Raw genomic sequence first — 26,177 nt, 5'->3', positions numbered from 1 at the left:
AGGGGCTGCTGCGCCCACCTGGAGGAAAGGAAAAGCCAAGTTCCCGGCAGCCGCTACCCGTCCAGCAGGCTGGCCCCCAGCTGACTCTCGGCTTTGTTTTTCCTTTCTCTGTGCCTAGAGGGGCGCAGGAGGGGCTTTCCCTCAGAAAGCAAAGGCACCTGGGGGCCTAAGCCACCCAAAGCACAGGCAGCTCTGGCCCAGAAGCCCCAGGGTCTGGTTCCACTGTCGCCCCCCAGAGACCTGTGGGAATGGGGCTCAGGGAAGCTTGGAGTACATCTCCTTCTCCTGGCCCATGAGCGCCTCCTCTTCTCGGAGGATGGGAGGCAGGCCCTGTTCTGGAGCAGACAGCATCCTGTACCAGGACAGACATCCTGCTTGGGAGGGGTGATGATGGTCATACCCCACACCCCCAGAAAGGGGCCGGGGCTGCTGGTTTAGTCAGCTCAGGCTGCTGTAAATGCCATAGACCACTCAGTGGCTTAACTAACAGATGCATCTCTCTCGGTTCTGGAGGCCGGGAAGGGAAGAGAAGCTGATCCAGAGGCCAAGGCCTAGAACGAGGACTGACCCAGTGTGACAGGGTGAGTCCCTCAGTTCTCTCTTCTCCAGCCCCAATTCTGGACCTCTTCCAAGCATTTCGATCAGGGACAAATTTGAACACGCTCAGAGAGGGAGTCCCCGGGATCAGGAATAACTCAGCCTCATTGTCAGGACTCACTGTCGAGTCTTTAAACATGTTACAAGAGTCCACAGCTTTGAAGCAAAAGTTCGAGGACTTACTTGGGTTAAATTAAAAGCACAATTTTATATTTTCTTGTCAAACAACTTTACTTGGGGCAACAACTGAAGTATAATTTAATTCAACAGGAAATATCACACTTGGAGGGAAAACAAAAAAACCTCCTTAAATTAAAGCCAAACATTCTTTCCAAGGCCCAACACTGACATTTCCAGATTGACAGAATGAGTTTGTTTCCATAAAACAAAATCTTGAGTCCAAAGTCTGCCTTTGAAACAGTTTTCCACTTCATGCTCCGTTTCTCCGGGCTCAGGGAACGATGCTCGTGGCCTTCCTCAGGGCCAGATAGCCCGTGACCACGTCGGACGGCAGCCGCCGAATGTAGGAAAACTCCTCGATGGTGCTGAAGCGCAGCTTGCTCTGGGGGTCAGTGTAGCTGGCCTGGGTGAGACACAGGCACAGAGAAGGGCAGAAAGTTGTTGTCGGAGTTGAGATTTCAGATCAAGATAAAAATTATTTTTCTGTTTTACTGAAACTGAAAAATGTCTTCACCATGTCTGACTCTGTCACCAAGAACGCTAAATCGCTCAGTTTGGCAAAGACACATTAGTCTTCCCAGACTTGAGAAAGGCTTCAGGGTATGGACAGGAGGAAGGGTGAATAACCACATCAGACACCGGGACCCTTGTGGTTGGTGCCTCAGGGCTACCAGCAACAGGTCCAAACTGGATTCACGCCGATCATCCCTCCCCGATCCCTGCCTTCAAACTCCACCTGCTTCAAGCAAATGCTCCCGATCTGTCACCCAAGGCCGGGGGGCGGGGGGCACCCCATCCCCACACCACCTACTCCCAGTGCGCTGCTCTCCTGCTTCCCCTCACCGCCCCCAGGTCACTTCCATGGCTCCCTGGGCTACCCTGCAGTGCCGGACTGGCCACCCACCCTCCTCCACTGGAAAGGGCTGCCATCCGACACCTGCAGCCAGGGGCATCTTTACAACCTGTAGCTCCGATCATGTCTTTCCTCATGAAACCTCTCAAGGGCCCAAGTCCGCAGCACAGCTCCTCAGGCCCTGCCTGGGCCCCTCCTTCCAGCCCCTGCCTCAGCCACGTGTCCCCACCGTCTGGTTCCAACCACCCCGGCTCTAAGCGCCTCCCTCCCGTCCTTTCCATTTGCCCTTTCCTTGCCCAGTGACCACCTGCTTATCCCGAAGTCGCATCATCGGGGAAGCTTTATCTGCCCCACAGGCAGTCAGGACCCTATCCTCACTTTCACCTCAGCACCCCTGTCTCCGGTGGAATGCTTACCTCTGTTGCTCTTACGTTTATCATCTGTGTGACTCTGCCTGAAGCCTAGGCTGTGAGTCTCCACGAGGCAAGAACCCTGTGGCTTGCTTATCACTGGATCCTGGCTGTACTGTCTCCTAGTGCGATGCAGAGCGCACAGTGGGCCTTCGGCTACCGTGAACGAGGGATGAGTGAATGAACAAACAAATGAATGATGGGGAGAGTCACAGAAAAGAGAACTTGTTTCCCACTGATATATCAAAATTCTCTTTTGGTCTGTTCTCCCCAGGTGCAGAGTGGAGAAAATATTCACTTACTGTCTACCTCAAGGCACATGGCTCCTACAGATTTTGAAACAGAAAACATGAGGGTGAGTCATTTGGAGCTCCTTTACAAAATTATAAAAGATGCCATTAACGTTTAGACAGGTAACAGCCAATTACTCAGGTGTGGATTGTCTGCGCCAGTGCCGGTCGTCTCTGCATGGACCCAGACGCGCTGGGATCTAAGGAGGGAGGGAGGCTTGGTGAAGAAGCAACAAGCTGAAGGGAACTTAGTCATGGGTTTCTCACGCTCTCAAAAGTCTTCAGTTCCATCACTGGGGATCTCCCTAAGGTATCTGAGGTCTGTGTGTCAGGAAAATGAGATTATTCCTAAAAAGCTAAGATTAATTAAAGTTCTATATAAAACAAAACTTTGATCCTTTGGCTTAATCTAGATATTGCCTTTCTGTACCACATTTCCTTTCGTGCCACTCATATAAAGGAAGGCTTAACTGGAAAGACAGCAGCAGGTCCCTTCTGAGGGCTCCTGGCCATGAGGCAGTTAGATGTACTAACTGGCAGGGGAGCTGCCCTGCAGTTCCGAGCAGGGGTGCAGGCATGTGCATCTGGCTTTGATTATCTGGCCTCCATGGATGAACCAGCCCTGGCCCGGTTCCATCTCTGTGGCTGCCTCACTCCCACCACCAAACTGTGCCAAGCCCGCCCGCCCAGGTTCAGGCCTCACTGCCAAGAAGGCAGCTGAACAAATAATGCGGAATACAGAGAACTGTTGCACCAACAAAGAGGTCAAACAAAAACTTGCACGGACCAGACCTGACCTAGTATTCTGAACAGAGGGAAGGAGGCTGGGTGACACCTCAGAGATGAACAAGTAAAGAACTGGAGTCCTGCGGTCTGCCCTCCTCTGCGCTCCGTCCCTCCAGCCTGAATGAAGCAAAGGGCCCCTGCCCAGAGGGCAGGCAGCACACGGCTTTTCACGCCTCCTTTGTTACAGGGGGACAGGCAGTATATGCTGCTCCCCCATCTCACCCAGAGCCTTGTAACAAGGGCTAAACACAGGTGTGACCCTGCATCCCTTCCGGCCAGGCCCCAACACAGGGGAAATGGCCACTGGCTGGAACAGATGGGTCAGTGTAAACATGAGCCTGGCTTTATTTTATTTTTTATTTTTTTGCGGTACGCAGGCCTCTCACTGTTGTGGCCTCTCCCACTGCGGAGCACAGGCTCCGGGCGCGCAGGCTCAGCGGCCATGGCTCACGGGCCCAGCCGCTCCGCGGCATGTGGGATCCTCCCGGACCGGGGCACGAACCCGTGTCCCCTGCATCGGCAGGCGGACTCTCAACCACTGCGCTACCAGGGAAGCCCCCGGCTTTACTTTTTAATTACGTAAGTTTAATTTATACAAGTAACAGGTGAACATATTCTTCTCTAAAAAAAGAAAACACTGCAAATAAGACTAAAGTCTCCTTTTACTACCATCTACCATCCAGAAGTCCTTTGTCTTCCCCGGAGGAAAGCGCTGCTAGGTGGGCACCCTTCCAGACCTTGTTTATAAATATACCCTCACACACACATACAAACACACCAGAGAAGTGCCCAGTATTTTTTGTGACTGTGTACTGAGTTTTACTGAAGTGGTACCATGCTACTTATCCTGCTTTGCACCACATCTTGGAAGTTTACCCATGTTGTTACCTATACATCAAACTCACAGAATAGTATGAACCCCCCAGCCCTACCCCACTGGTTGAACTTTATGTTGTTTCCAATATTTTGCTAACACATTTTCTCATAAGCATTTCTGCATGAAGCTCCTTGTACACAATATTTCTCTAGGGAGCTGGCTGGAAGGCAAATTGCTAGGTCGTAGGCCTCTACCTTTTTGTCTCGATAGGTCGTGCCAATCGTTTTCCCGAGAATGTGTACCAATGTGGCTCCCACCTCAAGAGAGCCATGTAGGAGGATGTCCATTGTCTATGTTGGTGACAAGGTATATAACCAAATGTCTTCATTTCTTTCCTACCTGATGAGTCTTTTTCCTAATTATCATTGAACATCTGCTCATTGGTCATCTGTATTTCCTCCTTGTAATTGTCTATTCATATTCTTGTAGCTGATTCTTCTATGGGACTGTCTTTCAATGATTTGGTAGAGTTCTTTGTCTATTCAGAATGTCTTAATTCTTACACACAGTGGGGCAAGAGGTTAGTTATGTATAACACGACAAGTCCTTTGCCGATGGCATAAATGGGCCTGGAACAATGCTTCTCAAGATGATTTCCATGCCTCCTAATGTGTGAAAACCACTCCACTAGCGGATGAGCTGCCTGATAGTGGTGAGGATAAAGCTACATTCTAAGGGGCCACCCTCCAAGTCTGGCCATAAACCATGGCTTCTACAAGCTCAGCACAAAATGGTACAGGGAGAAATTTCCACTCTGGGCCATAACAGAATGACTTGTGCCAGATGAGCCCTCCTTCCATAAACAACTATTAAAATGGGTCAAATATATGAGGCAACTATCTTCAGGCAGTAGACAAGAGATAGCATAAGACTACAATATTTTTCTCTAATGGAAGCCCCCTCAGGGGACCTTTCGAAAAAGATACATGCCCATGAATGGACGCAAAAAGAACCCAACACACAACACAGACACACACAGACACACAGACACACACACACACACACACACACAGACGTCACTTTATAGTGCTTCTACTCTCCCTATTTTTTAGGATCATTATATTTAAGGTCTATGTTAACAAGTCTGTAGTACTCTGAAGAGTGTGTGCTCTCTGGAGGAAAAGCTAAAACATATGACTAACTCAGAGAGGAAAACTAACATTACTTTCAAAAATATAATAAAAAATCTTTCCCAATATCATTAATTTAGTGTGTTACAGAAGTTGGAGTCACACATTTTCATAAAAAGGTAAAGCATTTAAGTGATGTATATGAGCTTCAAAAAGTGAGGTGTCTCATTATTTCTACAGTTATGAAAAGAAGCCCATCTTCCAAATTTAATAATAATGAAAAAGGATGAAGAAAGCGAGTGGAAAATTCCACACTTCATCCACGTTCTGCAAACAAGGAAACGAGGTTCTCTGGGGTCGCTGAGGTTCCGGGACTTACCCAAGTCCCACTTGTCCAACTGCACTGCTGGTTTTCAAACTGTTTTCCCTAGAAGCACCGTAGGGGTCCTTGGGGTGGGGAGTGGGGGAAAGGGCAGAGGACCAGATCCACACGGGGTCACAGTGGGCAGGTGGGCTCCAGGGGATTCTGTAAAAGATTTCATTTCGAAAAGGGATTCTGATGCTTAAAAATAAATTTGAAAATCACTATCTTTACCATAGTGCCTCTTTAAAGAAGTTTAATTTTTTTTTCTTTAAAGTATTGGGTTGGCCAAAAAATTTGTTCAGGTTTGTCCATAAGATCTTACGGAAAAACCCAAACGAACTTTTTGGCCAACCCAATACAATCATCTCTAAATTGCAGGATTTTTTTTTTAAACTTCAGCAATAAAAATGGGAAATTGTTGTTTCTTTCATGTTCTCTCATATAGTTAACAAGCAGAGGAAGGGAAACTAACACTCAGGTCTCCTGCTTTCGGGAGCAACCCTCGCTCCAGGCTGCCCACATGGATGCCCCAGGTTGCAGCCACTCTTAAATAACTGAGTGAATGCTTCCGCACAAACCCATTACCTGTTCAGAGTACACGGGCTCCGGCAGGACCAGTGTCAATATCCAACACTTTCTAAATAGACAGTACCGTGAAATCTCCTTTTCAGTTCGATGTTGTAAGACACAGAGATGTAATTATACTCACAAGAAGTCCTGAAACATCAGAATACTTCTTCGCTGGTTTAAAGGACGGAGGAGCATCAATACTGAAGTCTGGGGGAAAGAAAAAAAGAAAAGAACTAAACTGGCTTTAAAACGTTCAGACCCTTTCCCTTTTTTTTTTTTTCCCCTAAAATACTGCTTGATAATGTTCCTGAACTTTTTACTTTGCGATTCAGTACTCAGAGAATTCTCTGGGGAAATAATGCAGGATGTCGTAGACCAAGTGCAGGCTCCAGATCCAGCTCTGCCCTGTCCCCAGGGACCCTCCACTCCAGCAGAACCACGGGAAAGCTCATCTGCCCACAAGCTACTTTCACTGTCTCCAGTTACATGGCCTGATGTGATGAGATGCCAAACAACCCACTAATTGGATCTGAGCATCCAGACACCGGAATGTCCACACCCAGGCAACTGACTAGTTCACCTGTCACCCGTCTGAGTCACCCCCATGAAAGACGTGCAGTGGGGCAAGAGATGGAAGGAAGTTCGAACCTGTACTTTCCACGGAAGCTGAGCAGAACACGTAACACAGATTTGGAAATACTGCAGCGTACTACTGCTGCAGACTGAAATGTTACCAGTGACACTAAAAACCACACATCCATGACAACGCAAACACACAGGTTCAACACAGAATATAGCTATGAGGAAATATACACATAATCTCCCTATGTGGATGCCACCGTAAAATTCCCAAGCTAAAAATTGTTTCTACATGAATGCAAACACAATAATGTGGGTTTGTTATAAGAAAGTTCCTAGTCTGACATTATAAACACATCGGAGGTTCTAGTCAGCTCACAGTTAGGATCATTCAGTTGCCATGGCAGTGCCCTTTCAGAAGCCAGAATCTGTTTCAGGTTCTTCCAGGTTCTATTCTTCTTGCCAGCCGCTGCGCCACCATGGCCGGAGTGCTCGAGGCGAAAACACGGATTGGAAGAAACAGAAATCAGGGGAGATGATCACTTCAGTACCTGACATTTATGCATATTCATAACTGTAGTAAACCCCTCATTCAATCAGCAGTCAGTGTACCCTAAGACTTTTTAAAAAAGTATTACACCGTACACTTCAATCTTACTTATAAAAAAAACTACAGCTTTTGGACTGTCAAAACATATGAGTTAGTTGGTGATGGAGTAGAAACAAAAGGTTATTTTTTTTTTATATGCACATAGAAAATCACATCCTTTATTGGGTCTAACTTTATGGAATTCACTCATGAATTTCCCACTACTTTAAAATAAATTTACTACAGAGTTAGATTTAAACTCATGACCACATCTCCAAATTCCTTTCTGAGGGTCAGTCTCCACCTTGTAAATTACTGGTGCTCCAGGAAAACCCAAGGAAGCCTCAATCATGGCACAGCAAGCCTTCTGGAAATTTTTTTTTCTTTGTTGTCTTATGACGATGACAAAATAAAATGGAAGGAATACAAAAATCTGTTACAACTGTTAACGCTGTATTTTCAAAGCTAATTAATGAAAAATAAACTTCAATGGTATAATCTGAATCATGTCATTTATCCTACCCCTCAAGCACTCCTCTTTTAGTTAATTATTTCAAGCCTCATCTAAATCTTATGAAGAAGGAAGGTGAGCAGTCATCGTGGAAGTGACCCACTCTCAAGATGGTATCCTTTAATGAGCTCCACAAAGGACACCAAAATCCTTGGGAATTGGCACACTGGGAGGTCAACAGGAAGGGCCTTCTTCTCCTGCCCCTACCGCTCCTACAACAGCCCACGGTGGAGGAGGCGGTGACTTGGGCTGATGGAGACGGGGCACCAGTGCTGCCTGGGCTGCAGGCCCAGCAAGATCAGGGGCCGAGGTATAGTTGTTTGGGTTTTTATTTCTAAAACACCTTAGATGCTTACCACAAAGTTGGGATCCTTAAATGGCAAAGGTTTGGCAGCTTTTTCAAGAGGTCCTGTGCTAAAATCAGAGGGCACCATTTTATTCTCACTCACGCCTTCCATGCCGATACCCTTAAAACATAACGAGAATAGTACGAGGTCAGTGTCCTTTAGCTGAGCTTCCTGACTCAGCTCTCAACAAGACGTAAGATGACAGCACCGGACACGCGAGGGGAGACGGTGCGCCCAGAGCCCCAGCGGGCGGCCTGCAGGGGGGGAGAGCCTGGAAGCAGCACCCGCTGGGCAGAAGCCACAGCAGAGGCAGCCAGGACCCCAGCCGCCAGGCTCCCTGGCTCCCGAGTGCCACGCACAGGTGTCCCACTACTACAAGATGGGTGCTATTATCCCCAGTTTACACAGAAGAAAACTGGGGCTCAGGTATACGGGTTCAAGGCCACACAGGGATTACCTCTGGATTCAAAGCCAGGTGGAGGCAATTCCAAAGGCCCCACCATCTCCGTGACACCACATGGCCCCTACTCCTGCCCATCTTGTCAAATTGTGTCTTGAAACATTAAGACAAAAAAGGTCCAGCCCCTTTAAGGGTCTCATTGGCTGGAGAACCCAGGATGGAGCTGGTACGCGTAAGGGCACAAGAGGATGTGGGCATTCTGAGCACGGAGAATAAAGGGAGAGCAGGCTGGGGGCCACGGCCAGCTGGCTGCGTCAGAGAGAGCCCTGACAAGCAGGCTAATGCACTTTAAAACAAAGAACCTTTGAAGCCAAGAATCAGGAAGAAAATACAAGCCAAAGGAAGAAATCACTTCTGATCTGTAATGCTACTTCCAATCTTCCCAGACCGCAATAGACTGTTTTATAATTGATATATAATTTATATACAGTGAAATGTGCAGATCTTAAGTGTAGGTCTCATGAGTTTTGCCAAATGCTTCCACTTGTGTAATCCAGGTCCCTAACGAGGCAGAATATTTCCATCATCTCAGAAAGTTCCCTCATGCCCCTTCCTAGTCAATACCTTCCAACGTCAGGCAGCCACTGTTCTGATTTCCACCAGGTTACTCTGGCCTGTTCTAGAAATTTATATGAGCGGAATCCGACAGCATGTACTGTTTGCTGTGTTTGGCTTCTTTAGCTCAGCATAAAGTTTTTGAGGTTTGTCCATGTCGCTGCATAGACTGGTAGATTGTTTCACAGAATTCGTATACCAGTCAGCAGGGCGGTATTCCGCTGTATGGATGTACCACAATGTGTCTGTCCATTTTCTTGTTGATGAAATGTGGGTCATTTTCAGTCTTCAGCTGTTATAAATAAAGCTGCTGTGAACATTCTGTACAAGTCTTTATGTGGACATGTGTCTTTACTTCTCCATGTGTCTCCACTACCTACTAGTGGAATGGGTTATAGGGTGAATAAACTTTATGAGAAACTGACAGATCATTTCCCTAAATGGCTGCACTCTTTGACACTCCCAGCAGCAGTGTATGAGAGTTCTGGGGGGTGGGGGAGACAGGGACCACCCACCCTGCTGCAATAGTTCCCCGAACAGTTTCTTCTCACATACCTTCTGAGACTCCTCTCCAGGGTCTCTCCTGTGGGCCTGTGCTCCCTCTCCTCTGCCCACAACCCCTCTTCTATCTGGACTGCCCCTCACCTTATCCTCCCCCTATTCACGGTCTTTCCTAACTTTTCTCCCCTCCAAGGCCTAGCTCTCTAAGAACTAAGACGCCTCCAATTTCGCATCCTTTTCCCACCATCTATAGCCACAGTTCCCTCTCTCTTTCTTTTCCTATCCTCCCCTCCCTCCCCAGTCCTTCGCCTTTATCTGGCCCTTCCTCAGCTCTGGGGTTCAGGGGAGGGCCTCAGAAGCACACATCTTGCCCTCTCCGTTTTCTACAGCACACTCAGCGACACACTTCTAAATATAAACTTGACGTAACTCCCCTATTTACAGCTCATCAGTGCTTCCCACCGCCCTGGGAATTAGGCACAAGTCTGGCCCCCTGGCCTCCTCTCCAGCCTCCCCTCTTGCTCCCCCTCCCTCCTGTATTTTGTATTTTCTGGTCCAGAATCCATGGAGTCATTTTCTGTAAGCATAAAGAGTTTCCATTTATTCCATTTTTATTTATGCTCCACTAAAATTTCCATTGGGATTAGTCCATGTCAGTTTTACTTTTGCAACAAAGATTAGATTTAGCATTTTGTACATAACCAACTTTTTATTGCCCTTGGGATTTTTCCTTCATGGTCATAGTATTTCTGCACATACATGTGTCCTGGGAGACCCAATACGATGAGGAAGATTTGATTTTTCCCATCACATTTAGTCAGTAACCAACGTTAGCTTGAGTAGTTCTGGCCAGTTGTCAATGTTATTTAGTGTTGACTATTTGTAAGAGTAATATCATAAATTGGATACATGACTGATAGTATTTAAGTCTTGGTTAGTCACTGAAATAACAACAGCTTTGTGAAACAGGCAGGGAACAACAGACCGGAAGAAGGAGAGACAAAGGAGAGAGGTGAGCAGATGAGGGAAGGGACAGATTCCAAGGGTGAGAAGGCACAGGGTGTCAGAACAGCCTCCTTCACCATCTGGCCCAGGCTTCCGTGCCCTGCATCTAACCCAGTGCCTGGCACAGAGTAAGCCCCAAATAATCACTGACTGATTAACTGATTGGAGTTAAGGAATAAGACAACGCAGCGTCGCTCCATGCCAGCATCAGTATTTGAGATGTGTATGCTCTGGAGTTCACTGTAAGGAATCGTCTCTGGATGGGATGCAGTGGCCAAACCCAAAGAAACACAGGAAGGATAATTCAGAAATGACTGGGCTTGGTTACCTACAGGGCACAAGGGAACAGGGTGCGAGGAAGGGGAGATGGGAAAAGATGAGAGAGGAGTAAACTTCTCCAAGTATAGTTATTTGTAAAGTTTTGACCTTTTGAACCATGTTAAAGTTTCACATACAAACAAACAAATAAATAAAACCAACCAGCAAGGATCGGGCAGCAGATAGAGAAAATGGAATACAAACAAAAACCAATTTAACTGAGGTTTGAATGAATAACTCAACCACACTGAAGGGGAGGAAGGGAGAAATAACGCTAGTGATGTGAACACAGTATTCTTACCATATAACCTAAGGTTAGAGGCAAAAAGAACCAGGAACAATTGGTAGGTTTGTTTCTCACAAGGGTACCAGTTAATAATTCTGAAACTACACATCTTCTAAGATGAGGCAAATAAGGAATGAGGGGCGGCTAGAATGAACCTCGTGCTATTGGATGGAAATCACAGGTTAGCAATAGGAATTCATGGTTTCTAACATATATACAGACAAACACAGAAATGGATACAGAGGCGTTAAGTGATCCAGGCTCAGTGTTTCCTGAAACTCATATCCAATGGCACTGGAAAGTCCAGATATCACCTACTGTTATGAAAACATAAAAAAACAATAACAGAAGACTGGGAACTTCAGAAAGAAAAGGGGAACAATGGAATGAGTGAAAAAAACTGGGGTAAATATAATAGACTATCATTAGCCTCATGAGTTTCTTAAATTCTGTATGATGTCAAAGCATGGGGGGTGCTTACACACACACACACACACACACACACACACACACACACCTACATTTCCTAGCTCTTCCATGGAGATGGCTGGGAACAATAAACAATAGGGACACCAGGTATAGATCCTGGTTTCTAAATATTGTTCTCCAAGAACTAGTAATCTTTGAAGAAATGGCTGATTCCAGGGCTGGGGCAGGAAAGTACAAGATGAGCCTTGTGGCGCCAGAAAGTAAGAAAACGCTGGTATCAGTTTGCTAGAGCTGCCTAACAAAATACCACAGACTGGGTGGTTTAAATAACAGAAACTTATTTTCTTACAGTTCTGGAGACTAGAAGTTCAAGATCAAGGTGTCAGCAGGGTTGGGTTTTCCTGAGACCTGTCTCTCTCTCTCTTTTTTTAAAATTGTTTTTTAAAATTTTACTTTATTGAAGTATAGTTGATTTACAATGTTGTATTAATTTCTGCAGTACAGCAAAGTGACTCAATTATACATATATATACATTCTTTTTCATATTCTTTTCCACTACAGTTTATCACAGGATATTGAATATAGTTCCCTGTGCTATACAGTAGGACCTTGTTGTTTATCTATTCTATATATAATAGTTTGCACCTGCTAACCCCAAACTCCCAACCCATCCTCCCCCCACCCCATCCCCTGGCAACCACAAGTCTGTTCTATCTATCTCTTTGGCTGAGATCTATCTCTTTGGCTTGTGGATGGCCATCTTCTCACTGTGTCCTCACATGGTCTTTTCTCTGTATACACGCCCTCCCCACCCCATCCCTTTCCCTCTTCTTATAAGGACACCAGTCATACTGAATTAGGGCTCCACCCTTATGACCTCATTTAACCTTAATTACCTCCTTAACGGCATTATTTCTAAATACAGTAACATTCTGAGGCATACTGGGGGTTAGGACTTTAACATATGAACCTTGAAGGGACACAGTTCAAGTCCATTACAGCACTCGAAAAGTGATGGGCGTAAATTAAAGGACATAGGAGTCAGTTTGAAGAGATTCCCACTGGCCAAATCTGGACAATTTGCTCAGCATCATGGGTCAGTAGGGAAACAGAAATCAAAACCACAATGAGATATCACTTCACACCCACTAGGATGGCTACACTTAAGGACATAATAATGTGTTGGTGAGGATGTGGAGAAACTAGAACCCTCATACATTGCTTGTGAGAATGTAAAAGGGTGCAATCACTTTGAAAAACAGTCTCCTGGCACTATTTACAATAGCCAGGGCATGGAAGCAACCTAAGTGTCCATCAAGAGATGAATGGATAAAGAAGATGTGGCACATATATACAATGGAATATTACTCAGCCATAAAAAGAAATGAAATTGAGCTATTTGTAGTGAGGTGGATGGACCTAGAGTCTGTCATACAGAGTGAAGTAAGTCAGAAAGAGAAAAACAGAAACTGTGTGCTAACACATATATATGGAATCTAAAAAAAATTGGTTCTGATGAAACTTGGGGCAGGACAGAAATAAAGACACAGACGTAGAGAATGGACTTGAGGACACGGGGTGGGGGAGCAGGCGGGTAGAGGGTAAGCTGGGACGAAGTGAGAGAGTGGCATGGACATAAATACACTACCAAACGTAAAATAGATAGCTAGTGGGAAGCAGCTGCATAGCACAGGGAGATCAGCTCGGTGCTTGTGACCACCTAGAGGGGTGGGATAGAGAAGGTGGGAGGGAGATGCAAGAGGGAGGGAATATGGGGATATATGTATACATATAGCTGATTCACTTTGTTATAAAGCAGAAACTAACACAACATTGTAGAGCAATTATACTCCAATAAAGATGTAATAAAAAAAAACAACAGTCTGCTGGGTCCTCAAAATGTTAAACATAGAATTATCATATGACCCCCAAATTCAACTCCTAGGTATATACCCAAGAGAATTGAAAACATATGTCTATGCAAAAATACATATATAAATAGTCATAGAAGCGTTATTCATAATAGCTCAAAAGCATAAACAACCTAAATGTCCATCAACTAATGAATGCATAAACAAACTGTGGCTTATCCACACAATGGAGTATTATTCAACTGTAAGAAGGAATGAAGTACTGATACATGCTACAACATGGATAAACCTTGAATATATTATGCTAACTGAAAGAAGCCAGACACAAAAAGCCACATATTGTATGATTCCACTTATCTGAGGTACCTAAAGTAGTCAAATTCATAGAGGTAGAAAGTAGATGAGGGGTTTATCAGGAGCTGGCAGGACAGGGGAATGGGGAGTGACTGCTAATGGGGAGGGGGTTGCTTCGGGCGGTCATGGAAATATTCGACAATAAGATAGTAGCGATGGTAGCACAACTCAGTAAATTTACTATAAACCACTGAACTGTACATTCTAAAGGCATGAATTTTACGGTATACAAATTATATCTCAATAAAGCTGTTACAAATAAACCAATAAATGTATGAAAGACTGAATGAAGAAGGCTAGTAATGGATTGTGACCCAGAGAACAAAATGAGAATGGACGAATACAAACACTGATCGTAAGAATGCCAAGGAAATGGGAGAGAAGAGAAAGCTCTTGCTCACAGCAGGATTCTAATAACTGTAGAAGGAAAGAAGGAATTAGAAAGTCACCGTTTGGCAACCAGCACTATAGTAACTGTTGCAGGCAGGAACCATCAACAGACACTAAAAGTGGTTGGCAAAAGTGTGAAGAGAAACAGGATAGACACAGTCTCAAGACACTGATACTTTAATACGAACAGGAACATAATAACCTCATAGTGGAGAAAACTGGCAGACACTAACTTACTGAGTGCTCACAGACACATCACCCGCAACGGGATGGATCGACATCAAGTTCCACGACATGAAGCACGGAGAAGGGAACAGCACCCTTCTCTAATCCTGCCAAAATGTATCACCCAAATCTAATCACGAGGAAATATCAGACAAGCCCAAACTGAGGAAGAGTCTATGAAACAATGAGCGGTGCTCTTCAGAAGTGTCATGGTCATGAAAGATAAAGACTGTCTCACATGACAGGAGGCTAAAAAGACATGACAACTAAGTGCAAAGTGTGAGCCTAGGCTGGATCCTGGACCAGACAAAGGACGAGAATAAGGTCTGTATATGAGGTATCAGTGTCGCTTCAACGTTCATTCCCTAAATTTGACCACTGTACTGCTGTTATATATGTATGAGAATGCCTTTGGTTTTAGGAAATCCACACTAAAATATTTAGAGGATTAAAAAAATACAGTGGCCATGTGAGACCCTCCCCTGCACACAGCCAGCTGCCAACCTAACAGCGAATGAGCCACGGGCCCTGGGGAGGAAGCAATGGCTGACATGCAGATGGAGAAGAGTGACAGGGACCTGCTCTGTCAAGAGGTGGTGGCGGGCTTCCCTGGTGGTGCAGTGGTTGAGAGTCCGCCTGCTGATGCAGGGGACACGGGTTCGTGCCCCGGTCCGGAAAGATCCCACATGCCGTGGAGCGGCTGGGCCCGTAAGCCATGGCCGCTGAGCCTGCGCGTCCGGAGCCTGTGCTCCGCAACGGGAGAGGCCACAACAGTGAGAGGCCCGCGTACCGCAAAAAAAAAAAAAAAAAAAAAAGAGGTGGTGGCACCTGCCAGTGTCAGAAGAAGGATAGGGGCTATTTTCCCCAGGAATCCGACAATTCACAAGGGCACAGCAAGACACCAGCGAGGAGCAGTCCGGTGGGTGGGGGCTGCCAGGAGGCTGGGCCTACAGGGCAGCCTAAGTTAAGGGAGAGAGGGAAAATCAACCCTGCTAACTATGCAGCGAGCATCACGTCAGAGCAGAAAAGCCAAGCCAGCCAGGGCCAACTCAGGAAAAACAGGTGGAATGTGAAAGAGGTTTCCCAGGGCCAGATCCACTGTAAGTTTCAACTTCATTTGAGTTTTTCATAAAGAAAATGACTGCTTACATAATGTTGTTTCCATCTGGGAGAAAATAAACAAACAGAACTGTTCAGAAGCAAAGAGGAGATACTAGAGGGAAACGAAGAACCAGGCCCCGAGGCCTCCTATGGTGATTCCAGAACTACCCATGGAACACGCCCGGGTTGCAGGCCACCATCCTCAGCAGGGACCTCGGCTTTTTCTCGTGGGCCAGAACAGCCTGCGTTCCTCCCTCTCTCCGTCTGCTTCTTCCCTGACTCCTAGTGGGGGGCTCAAAGGCGCCGGGTGCACAGTGAAATCCCGGGAGGGAACAAGGGCATCCTTTGAGGTCGGCTGTTTGCTCCCAGGTCCCGGGAGACCCAGGGGGATGCAACAGGAACACCTCGCTGGACTTGGGCAGGGGTGCGGCCCCAGAGGCGGCGGAGGAAAGCAGGTGCCTTGCAGCCCACATGGGTTGGCAGGTCTGGGCGCCCGCCCCCGGGAGAGGACATGCCAGCGGACAGAGGACAGAGGACGGGAGGCAATGGGAAGAGAGGGTCAGGAGTCTGCATCAGCCGCTCCAGCAGCAAGAAGCGGGTGAGGGTGATGCGCTCAAGCGCTGACTTCCACAACCGAACCCTCCTGTTCGTCTGGTCACCCCATCCTTATCTCCTCCCTCATCAGCAGGCCAAACCCCCGCTGAGGAGTCATGCTGAGGATGGGACAGGAAAGGACGCCATCCTGATACCAACTAGGCCACGTCAATCTGGGGTCGCTCGCTGCCTCTGCAACAGTGAAGGCTTGCTTCCCTCTCTGACCAGATGCAAAAGAACACCCGACTCTGGGCCCTGAGTGGGGTTTTCTGCTTTTCTTTCCTCTTTAAACCCACCCTCCATGGTACTGCGCCCTCGTTCTTCACCTCCTCTGGGCTTCAGCCAAGCTGGACGCCCGGGTCTGTTAGTGATGGGATGAGAGGGAGGGACGTACTGTCAAGGGGAGATTCAAGTCTGTGAGGCTGGGCTGCAGTGAAGTACAATCTGAAATGATGTATAGTTTCCATGTTACTAAACCATTATTCACACTAAGAGACTTTAGGAGCTGAACTGTCCCGCCCCAAGACACAAAAGCCCTGAGATCAGAGGAAAGGAATGACGCCCGGCCCTAAGGGCTGTCCCCTCTTTGCAGCACGAAAAGAGCTAATTAAGCCCCAAGGAAGAGGAACCCGGCCCGCCATCAAAGGACTGCTCCAGAGTCAGCAAGGCCTCAGCTCGCCCGACCAGAGGCCAAATGCACCACTTCGTGTCTCCTTGGCAGCCTGCAGGGCCCTGACTCAGACTGAAAGGGGGCCTTCTGTCTGTGGTTACACAGAAGGGAGACAAATGTCTTCTGTCTTATCATTCATGAATCCAATGCCCAGTTACATCTATCTAATAGTAGTCTAGGTTCAAATACCTGACCCTAGTCTAAAACTGCAGGGTTACTGTAGGGTTACTTGAAACACCAAAAAAGTGAGATGCAACCGAACATTCGATCAAGTCAATTAAAAGCACTTAATTCCTTGAGAAGACTATCAACATAGAGAAAGGGTCAAGAAACAGTGCTAAGTGGGACTTCCCTGGCGGCCCAGTGGTTAAGACTCTGCACTTCCAGGGTAGGGGGCGCAGGTTCGATCCCTGGTTGTGGAACTAAGATCCCACATCCCATATGTTGTGTGGTGCAACCAAAAACAAACAAACAAACAAAAAGAAAATAGTGCTAAGTGAAAAGCAGGGCATGCAATGTTATACACCAAATACAGTTTCTGAAAAAACTATATCAACACATAGAAAACACAAATTGTAATAATTGTGGGGGAAGAAGACTGGCTGATGTTTTGTGTCCACTTTAAAAATAGAAAAAAGAAAACTAACATTATCATGGTTTTTTTAAAAGGTGGGGTAGAATGATTATTTTTTAGATGAATACATCCAATCAGTCCAGTGTTCTCTGGATGCCTCCAATTACAGAAGATTGTACCATCACCTGCGCTCTGCACTAACCTTCGAAAGAAGCACCTGCTGCCTCTCAACTTATTTAGACGCTTTGCTAACTGCTTCACCATCACAATCAGCCTGCTAGGTAACACTCAGTCTATAGGTCAATTAGGTTTCTCTGTAGATTTTATTAACTTGAATAGGCGCTTGCAAAGTCTAAAATGCCCTGTATTGAGCTAATAAAACTCCCCCCCAAAGCTTTTCTCTGCACCTTGGATTTGGTTACATTAGAGATCCAATTACATCTTCTAAGGTAGAGACTGGTAAGAGTGATATTAAGAGAGGCAGTCAAGAAAAAAAAAATGTGGACTCTGGACGGTCTGTCTGGGTCCCAATACTGACCCTACGAACTTGTTAGCTGTGTGACCATGGAAAAGTGACTTAACCTCTCTATGCTCCTGTCTTTTTACCTGCAGAATAACAATTCACAGAGAATTAAATGAGATAGTACTTAGAAGGTGCCTAGAACAACATTTGGTACACACTAAATGCCCGATAAATATTATTGTTATTTATCATGACTGCTGTCACTTTAGCACAGCACAGTGTATCTGTTCTCCAGCCCAAGTTAACACTAATCATTTTCAAAATATCGTGACCAGAATGGATGGGAGATGGCACTTTCCAGATTATGATGTAATTAATCAATAACTATATTACTTATACTGAAAATACAAATCCAAACACAGAATTGTAATTCTGTGACAATGTGTACAACTTAGCAAGCATAAACACCAATAATTTCTGTTGAACTAAAGATTCATCTTGATGGAATAATAAAACAATATTGTTTTAGTCCTATTAAACTATTTAATACCATTTTCTAGGGCTGACATAAAGGAGACGTCTATAAATGCTTTGCTCAGAATACTTTTAGATCAAAAATATTCCCTTCAACCCCTGAGGCCTTCAAGCAGAAAGCCCTCTAAATTTCATCTAGTCACTCAATTTTACTTTAGAAATGGCATGCACATTCTGGAAAGTAAAACCCACCTTAAGAATCCATCGAGTTATTTTTACCAATTTCAAAAAGCACTCTAATGTCTATGTAAATGTCCTTTATAAATTTTTAAACCCCATGAAAGTTTTACAGACACTGCTTTTTTGTAAGACACAAAATAGCGGAAACTACTGAAATTTCGATACTGAAAGACCTCTAAAGTCCCTTTTAACTCAAGAACTACAATCATTTATATTAAAAAACCCACTCACTCCTCACTGATGAAACCTTGAGCAATCTCATACATGTACACAGCGCCGACTCTGGAAGGCCTTCCCCATCCAAACCCACCACCTCTCAAAGGCCACCTCTAGTCCCGCTTCTCCTTCCCCACCTCTCCTTCTCTGATGACCATCACCTACGCTGAATCCACATCTTCCTGTGTCCCACCACTGAGGCACCAATACCAGAGAAGACCTATAATTGGCTTTGGGACATGGTTAGAAATGATGAGATTTTCCTAACTGTTTCAGATATGTGATAGGTAGAATTCAGAGATGGCCCTTAAGATTCCTGGCCTCTGGTGTACATACCCCTTCTCCCCATTTTTAAGCAAATGCACCACTAATGTACATACCACTGTGAAGGGATCTGAGATATATTTAAGGGATTTACAATATATATCTTATATTTGACATATAATTAAGGTATCAAGTCAGCTGATCTTAACAAGAGACTATCCTGGTGGGCCTGCCCTAATCACACAAGCTCTCTAAAGAGTCAGAGACAAGAGAAGTCAGAGACATTTGAGGTGTGAGAGAGATTAGACACAAAAGAGATTCTCCATAGCTGGCTTCACAGATAAAGAAGACGTGGTACATATATACAATGGAATATTACTCAGCCATAAAAAGGAACGAGATTGGGTCATTTTGTAGCGACGTGGATGGACCCAGAGTCTGTCATATGGAGTGAAGTAAGTCAGAAAGAGAAAAACAAATATCGTATATTAAGGCATATATGTGGAATCTAGAAAAAGGGTACAGAGGAGCCTATTTGTGGGGCAGGAATAGAGATGCAGACGTAGAGAATGGAAGTGTGGACAGGGGGTGGGGGGAAGGGGGGTGGGATGAGTTGGGAGATTGGGATTGACATATATACACTACCATGTGTAAAACGGATAGCTAGTGGGAACCTACTGTATAGCTCAGGGAGCTCAGCTGGGTGCTCTGTGGTGACCTAGATGGGTGGGAAGGGGAGAGGGTGGGAGGGAGGTCCAAGAGGGAGAGGATATATGTATACACATAGCTGATTCACTTCATTGTACAGCAGAAACTAACACAACATTGTAAAGCAACTATACCCCAATAATAATGAATACATAAATAAATAAAGATGGAGGAGGCCATGTGGCTAGGAATGTGGACAGTGACAAATCGGCAGCAAGGAGACAGGGACCTCAGCCCTACCACTGCAAAGAACTGAATTCTGCCAACAACCTGAGTGAGCCTCAAAAAAAGATTTTCCCCCAGAGCATCCAGGCAACAAACTAGCCCAGCCAACTCTTTGATTTCAGCTTGGTGACACCCTAAGCAGGGAACCAAACCACTCTTGTTGTGCCAGGACTTCTGACCTACAGAACCAGGAACTCATAGGTGTTACTTAAGCTACTAAATTTGTGGTCATTTGTTACGACAGCAATAGAAAACTAATACAATATGTGTAGGTCATTCTCTCCTCCTGGAAGGATTTTGGGATGGCAGGGACAAGCTATAATCCCTTGAAATGTCTTAAGCATACTGCTGGAGACATAACAGAAATAAATTCTTGCTGACTGAGCTCAACTGAAACGGGACAGAAAGGCTGAGGAGGGAACACAGATAAGGGTCCATTCAGGAAGACTCCAGACAGCCCTCAGGGCAGCATTGCGCAAATGCCTGCATTTGCTGTGGACAAGGGAACTAGGATGGAATGCTATGTTAGAGCAGGAAAAAAAAAAAAAAAAACAGCTAAGACTCCTTTCTGGAGATAGAAGTCAAGTTTTTTTCCTTCTTCATGAGATGCTGAGGGTGGCAGTCAGGTAACTGTATACCTCATTAGTTAAATGCCAGCTGGGAAGAGGAGAACAAAGAAAAGAATTCACCTTTCCAGGGAATGCCCTTCTCTTTCTAGCCTGAGGACTCGCTGAAGCTGATGAGATGGAGAAGACCCACAGGGAGTACCTAGGCAGCCCATCCCCTCACTGAGAGCTCTAAGGCCACCAGAGTTGTGATTTCCACCAAGCTGGGTTACTGGGAATTCCCAGCAACCTAAAGGCATTCGTCCACCCTCTGAAGCCTGCTGTGGAGGAGCTGATGATCAACGCTACCTTTAGGGTCAAAACAATCATTCCTCCCAATATGTACTGACTACATTCCTTGGTCTCAGCACAGCTGGATATCAACATGCACCGTGCACATACTGGGAGAAAGTACTCGCAATGCATATATCTGGCAAAGGACTCCAAACAATAATATATAAAGAACTCCTATACATTAACAATTTAAAAAACCCAAAAAACAACAACACAATGAGAAAAAAATCAGGCACCTCACAGAAGATATCGGAATGGTCAAAAGCAAATTAAATAGTGATGACATCATTAGTAATCTGAGACACAAAAATTAAAACAAAGAAATACCATGACACAACCATCAGAACGGCTAAAATGAAAGACTTGATGCCAAGTATTGTTGAGGATGTAGAGCAACTGGAACTCACATACTCTGCTGCTGAGAATGCACAATAGTGAAACTACTTTGGGAAATACTGTTTAACAATTTCTAAGTTCAATGTGTGTCTACCTCATGATCCAGCAATTCCACTACTATCCATTTACCCAAGAGAAATGAAAGCATGTATCTACCCAGATTTTTAGGAATGTTCAGAACAGCTTATGCATAAGAGCAAAAACTGTAAACAACTCAAATGTCCATCAGTTGTGGTATATTTACACAATATACTCTGTGTACTGATACAGGTAATAATATTAATGAATAACTCTCACAAACATTTTTTCACAGAGAAATCCAAGCAGGCACAAGAGAATATGCTCTGTATGATTCCATTTATATTCTGCTCAAAAACGCAAAGTCAATCTATGGTGAGAGATGTCAGAGTACTGGTTACCTCTGGCAGGGAGGGAAGAGAGTACTAACTGGAAAGGGTCACCAGGGAATATTCTGGGGCTCTTGGAAATGCTCTCTATCTTAATCTGGATAGTGGCCACATCGGTGGATACATATGTAAAGTCATTGATCAGTACTCTTAAGATTTGGGCATTGTACTGTATGCAAATCATACATCAATAAAGTATTTTAAAAGGAAAAAATGCACTACCAATTATCGACGGAGGAAGCCATAGACAGTTAATAGCTCTAGAACGTCGTTCTGGGTTTAGGATGCCACGCCACGTGTTGGAGAGCACAAAATAACACACTCCATCTTTGCTTTCTCATTGCTTTAAATAAAATGAAGCAATTGCAGAGCCCCGATCGCCCAGATGCTGTGAAGTCTGTGCCAGGCGCTGTGCTCAGAGCTTAGGACCATGATCTCATTGAATCCTCATAACAACCGCATGAGGTAAGACCAAATCCACTTTGGGACAGGGAAACTGCACTTTTCTGAGGATGAAGGAAATCATCTGTCTCAATACATCTTTGTGTTCCTCCACACCGTTCATTAGGGCGCTCTGCACCTCACAGGCACTCGGTAAATGTCTGCAGAATGGACGAAGGTGAGACAGGAGAACTTCTGGTTGACTGAAACTCACATAAAGAAAAGTCCCGAGCCTCGCTCTAATCGCGACCCCGACGGGAAGGGGCGTCCCTACTAGTAAGGCAATAACAACCTCCCCACCTCCCCAGTTCTCCTCATGGACAATGCAACGCGGGTCATTCTTTAACCAAACTCCACGTATGCAAACTAAGGGGAAAAAATGTTTCATTTGCACCAGACACCTGCGTTTACCCAAGAGGTACGACTGCAGGGCCCCGCCCACGCGAGGCGCCCCGCCTCCCAGTGCCCCGCCCCGCAGCCCGGCGCACGCGCTCTCCGCCCCGGCAACGCGCAGACTAGGGGAGTGACAGCGTACCTGCGCAAAGCCAGAGGCCGACACCTTTTTCTTCTTACTGGCGGTATAGCCCCCGGCGCCGCTGCCGTTGTGGAAAGGACTGGCCGGCCTCTTCTTGCTGTTCCGGGCTATCCCCGGAGTGGAAGTGGTGGCCACAATTGGAATTTGAGCCGCCATTCCTACCCCGAGTCTTCCTCCTACCCCCTCCCCACTTGGTCCCAGTGCAGGCCCTGGAACTTCCGGCCCGCCGTTACTTCCGTCTTAATGCTTTTGAAAACCCGGCCTGGACTCCGAAAGCTTTCGTTGACTTCTCTCGGCCAAATCTAAAAGGCGGAGCTCGGAGCTGTCTCTTCCTTCCGGGCGGGAGGGCGTCTGGCGGGCGGAGTGCTGCTGTTCACGAGCTCGGACCCGGGCACGTGCTTGGACGTCCCCAGGGATGGAGGATTAGAACATCCCGTGATCTTTTTAAAACAACTGGATTTTTAAAAAGTTAATCACCACGTTGTCTCTTCTCACGTTAAGTCAGAAGATTGATCGCTTTTGATGTCTCTAAGTGTAAAGGTAAGGTCGTTCTCTGTGGACTAGACAGACCGCCAGACCGCCAGCATTTCCCTTAGTCGCGGCCTTGTCGCGCAGAAGTTTGTGTACCCTGGTGCCCAGATGGATTTGAAGGGTAGAGTGGTTCTTAACCTTGAAGGGGTCACGGACCCCTTTGAGCATCTCAGCTCCCCTTTCTGCCCCCCCCCCCCAAATTATACAGGCACAGACAAAATCTTACATAGAGATTTCAGCAGTTCACAGATCTGCTAAAGCCTATTTATGAACTTCAGTGGAACACCCCTCCCTCTTGTTATTTGCCACATGATACACTGTACTTCTTCAAATCTTCATGACATAAATTACATGGTTTATAATTGGTTGGTTCCTTTCTTATTTGGTTTCTGCTAGAAGTAAGCTCTAAAAGGGGAAGGCCAGTTATGTTTTGCTTACTTTTCTTTTCCAGGTTCACGAGTACCTTGCAAGTCATTGGTACATTATAAGTATTTTTTAAATGAAGTAATTAAAAAATGAAAACCCCTTGCATTAATTGGTTGAAGCTTCTGTGTTCTGATACAGGAAAGTAGTATTTATGAATCTGGGTACTTGAAGGAAATAGGCTGCAGAATGACTTACAGGTGAGAGAAAGAGAATAGGAAACCAGTAATAATGTTACTGACATCTTTTCTCCTTTGGAGAAAGGAATAAGCTACCAGTGTTGAAATGTTCCCTCCTGTACTCCAGTCTCCACCCCTGTCTTCCCCTAAATCTAGTCTTCCTTATTCCTTATCTCAAAGACTGACATCTCCCAACAACTATTCACCTAGCCAGAAACTAGGTGTTGATCCTGGCTTCTTGGGTCCACTCTCTTCTCATTCCAGTCAGCTCCCCACTCACTTCTCTTCCTATCCTGGTGAATCCATCGCCCCTCATCTGGATCCTTGCAAGACACCTCTTGCAGCCTCTTGTTTTAATTTCTTTTTTTTTACTTTAATTTTTATTTTATATTGGAGTATAGTTGATTTACAATATTGTGTCACAGCCTCTTGATGGAAGTTTGAGCTTCCATCTTTTCCTAATCCTCCCTGACCCCAGGGCATTCTTCACACTGGCTGCCAGAATGGTCTAAATCACAAATCTAATCGTGCCACTTACTTTCTTACGTTCTTCAGGGCTCTTTTACCTTGGCATATAAGGTCCTTAATAACTGGGCTCTGCCCCCTTTTCTTGCTCCATTCCCAACACTTAAGTCCCTGCAGCCAGGGACTAACTCTTGCCTAGAGTGTACATCATTCTCTTAACTCATCATAGTTTTTTTCCCATTATTTCCTCTCCTAGGAATGCTGCAGTTCAGATGCTACTTCCAATGAAAAGCTCCCTGCCACCTGATGCACCTTCCTTTCCCTCCCCTTCCCCTGCACCCACCCTGTGCATGCGTGTATGAGGGCATTGAACACAGGGTGTTCTGCTGGGCACCTTTCCATAATCCCTTAGGAAATTTTTCTGAGTTCAAACACCAATCCCCTACTACGGAGGAATCTGACAAGTGGGTGTCTCACCATCTGGCTTCCCAGAGCAAAATTCAGTCCTGATTTTGCCTAATCCCTTTCTTCCTGAACTCCTTCCCTTGGGATCTGGAACATCACCATTCTTTTATTTTCCTTTTTCCTAACCAACCACTGATCCTTTCTTTGACAGTTTTTTCCTTCTACCAAATGGTTTCTAATCACACTATAGTTTTTTCAAAATATTGGTTATGTGGGACTTCCCTAGTGGCACAGAGGTTAAGACTCCGTGCTCCCAATGCACGGGGCCCGGGTTCAATGCCTGGTCAGGGAACTAGATCCCACATGCATGCTGCAATTAAGAGTTTGCATGCCACAATGAAGACCGAGCGCAACCAAATAAATAAATATAAAAAAAAAGAAATAATAATGAATAAAATTAAAAAAATATATATATACAGGTTATGTAGACACATCCTCCCCAGCAGATATACATTTTTTAAGTTTCCCAGGTGATTCTAATGATCAGCCAGGCTTGGAACCAGCTCTTCCTTCTCAGTCCTTACATGTCGAGGGTTCCTTGTTGCTTGGTCAAAGGCCCTCTGCCCTCCTCAGTTTATACTTTCCCCAGACATTTCACCAACTCATGGGGCCTCAGGTACCATCTAAATGCAGATCAGGGACTTCCCTGGTGGCCCAGTGGTTAAGAATACACCTGCCAATGCAGGAGACACAGGTTCAACCCTTGGTCTGGGAAGATCCCACATGCCGTAGAGCGACTAAGCCCACACACCACAATTACTGAGCCTGTGCTCTGGAGCCCACGAGCCACAACTACTGAGCCTGTGCTCTCTAGGGCCCACGTGCCGCAACTACTGAGCCTGTGCTCTCTAGGGCCCACGTGCCGCAACTACTGAGCCCACCTGCTGCAACTTCTGAAGTCCGCACACCAAGATCCCACGCTCCTCAACAAGAGAAGCCACCGCAATGAGAAGCCTGCACACTGCAACAAAGAGTAGCTCCCGCTCGCCACAACTAGAGAAAGCCTGTGCACAGCAACGAAGACCCGAGGCAGCCAAAAATTTAAAATATATATATATAAATGCAGATCACTTTCAGATTTGCATCTCTTATCTGGATTTTTCTCCAAAGATGCATAGCCAGATATAAAATTCCCTGCCTAGATATAACTTCAGATGCTTATCACACTCAGCATCTCACACTCAGCTTGGCAAAGGCAGAATCCATCCTCCTCCTCGCTCCTCCAAACACACTCCTCCTTCAGCACTTCCTATCTCAGCAAATGCCACCATTATTCACCAGTTGTTCAAACTAGAAACCTGGGTGTCATCCTTGACTCCTCCCCTTCGGTCACCTCCGCACTATAACCCCACTCCAGCCACCATCATCTCCCTTGAGGACTCCTACGTTGCCTTTTTATCTTTCTGGTTCACCTCTGGTCCCTCCAACCCAGTTCCCACATACAATTCCATATGACCTCTTCAACAATACAGATGTGCAATGTTTAGAT

General features: G+C 45.7%; 1 protein-coding gene across 1 annotated transcript; it reads right to left on the bottom strand.

Moving 5' to 3' along the window:
- Nucleotides 1–814: 814 nt before the first annotated feature.
- On the bottom strand, nucleotides 815–22,934 carry INO80C (INO80 complex subunit C). The gene is made up of 5 exons (XM_065890120.1): nucleotides 22,626–22,934; nucleotides 8,033–8,143; nucleotides 6,956–7,067; nucleotides 6,137–6,204; nucleotides 815–1,180 (listed from the first exon to the last, which is right to left on the bottom strand). Exons 1-5 carry the CDS (start codon nucleotides 22,779–22,781, stop codon nucleotides 1,049–1,051), a joined length of 579 nt encoding a protein of 192 aa, XP_065746192.1. The 5' UTR covers nucleotides 22,782–22,934; the 3' UTR covers nucleotides 815–1,048.
- Between the last annotated feature and the right edge of the window lie 3,243 nt (nucleotides 22,935–26,177).

Source organism: Phocoena phocoena, chromosome 13 (assembly GCF_963924675.1).
Source record: "Phocoena phocoena chromosome 13, mPhoPho1.1, whole genome shotgun sequence".
Classification (NCBI taxonomy): domain Eukaryota; kingdom Metazoa; phylum Chordata; class Mammalia; order Artiodactyla; family Phocoenidae; genus Phocoena; species Phocoena phocoena.
The sequence above is the reverse complement of the archived record's forward strand: the minus strand, read 5'-3'. Positions and strand labels throughout refer to the sequence as shown.

What these genes read in the sequence shown, in the direction of transcription:
- INO80C (XM_065890120.1), bottom strand. Translation starts at nt 22,781, where the DNA reads ATGGCGGCTCAAATTCCAATTGTGGCCACCACTTCCACTCCGGGGATA. An exon ending in CGGCCTCTGGCTTTGCGCAG is followed by an intron (nt 8,144 to 22,625) that starts GTACGCTGTCAC and finishes TTATGTTTTAAG; the next exon opens with GGTATCGGCATGGAAGGCGT. An exon ending in TTAAGGATCCCAACTTTGTG is followed by an intron (nt 7,068 to 8,032) that starts GTAAGCATCTAA and finishes TTTCGCCTCGAG; the next exon opens with CACTCCGGCCATGGTGGCGC.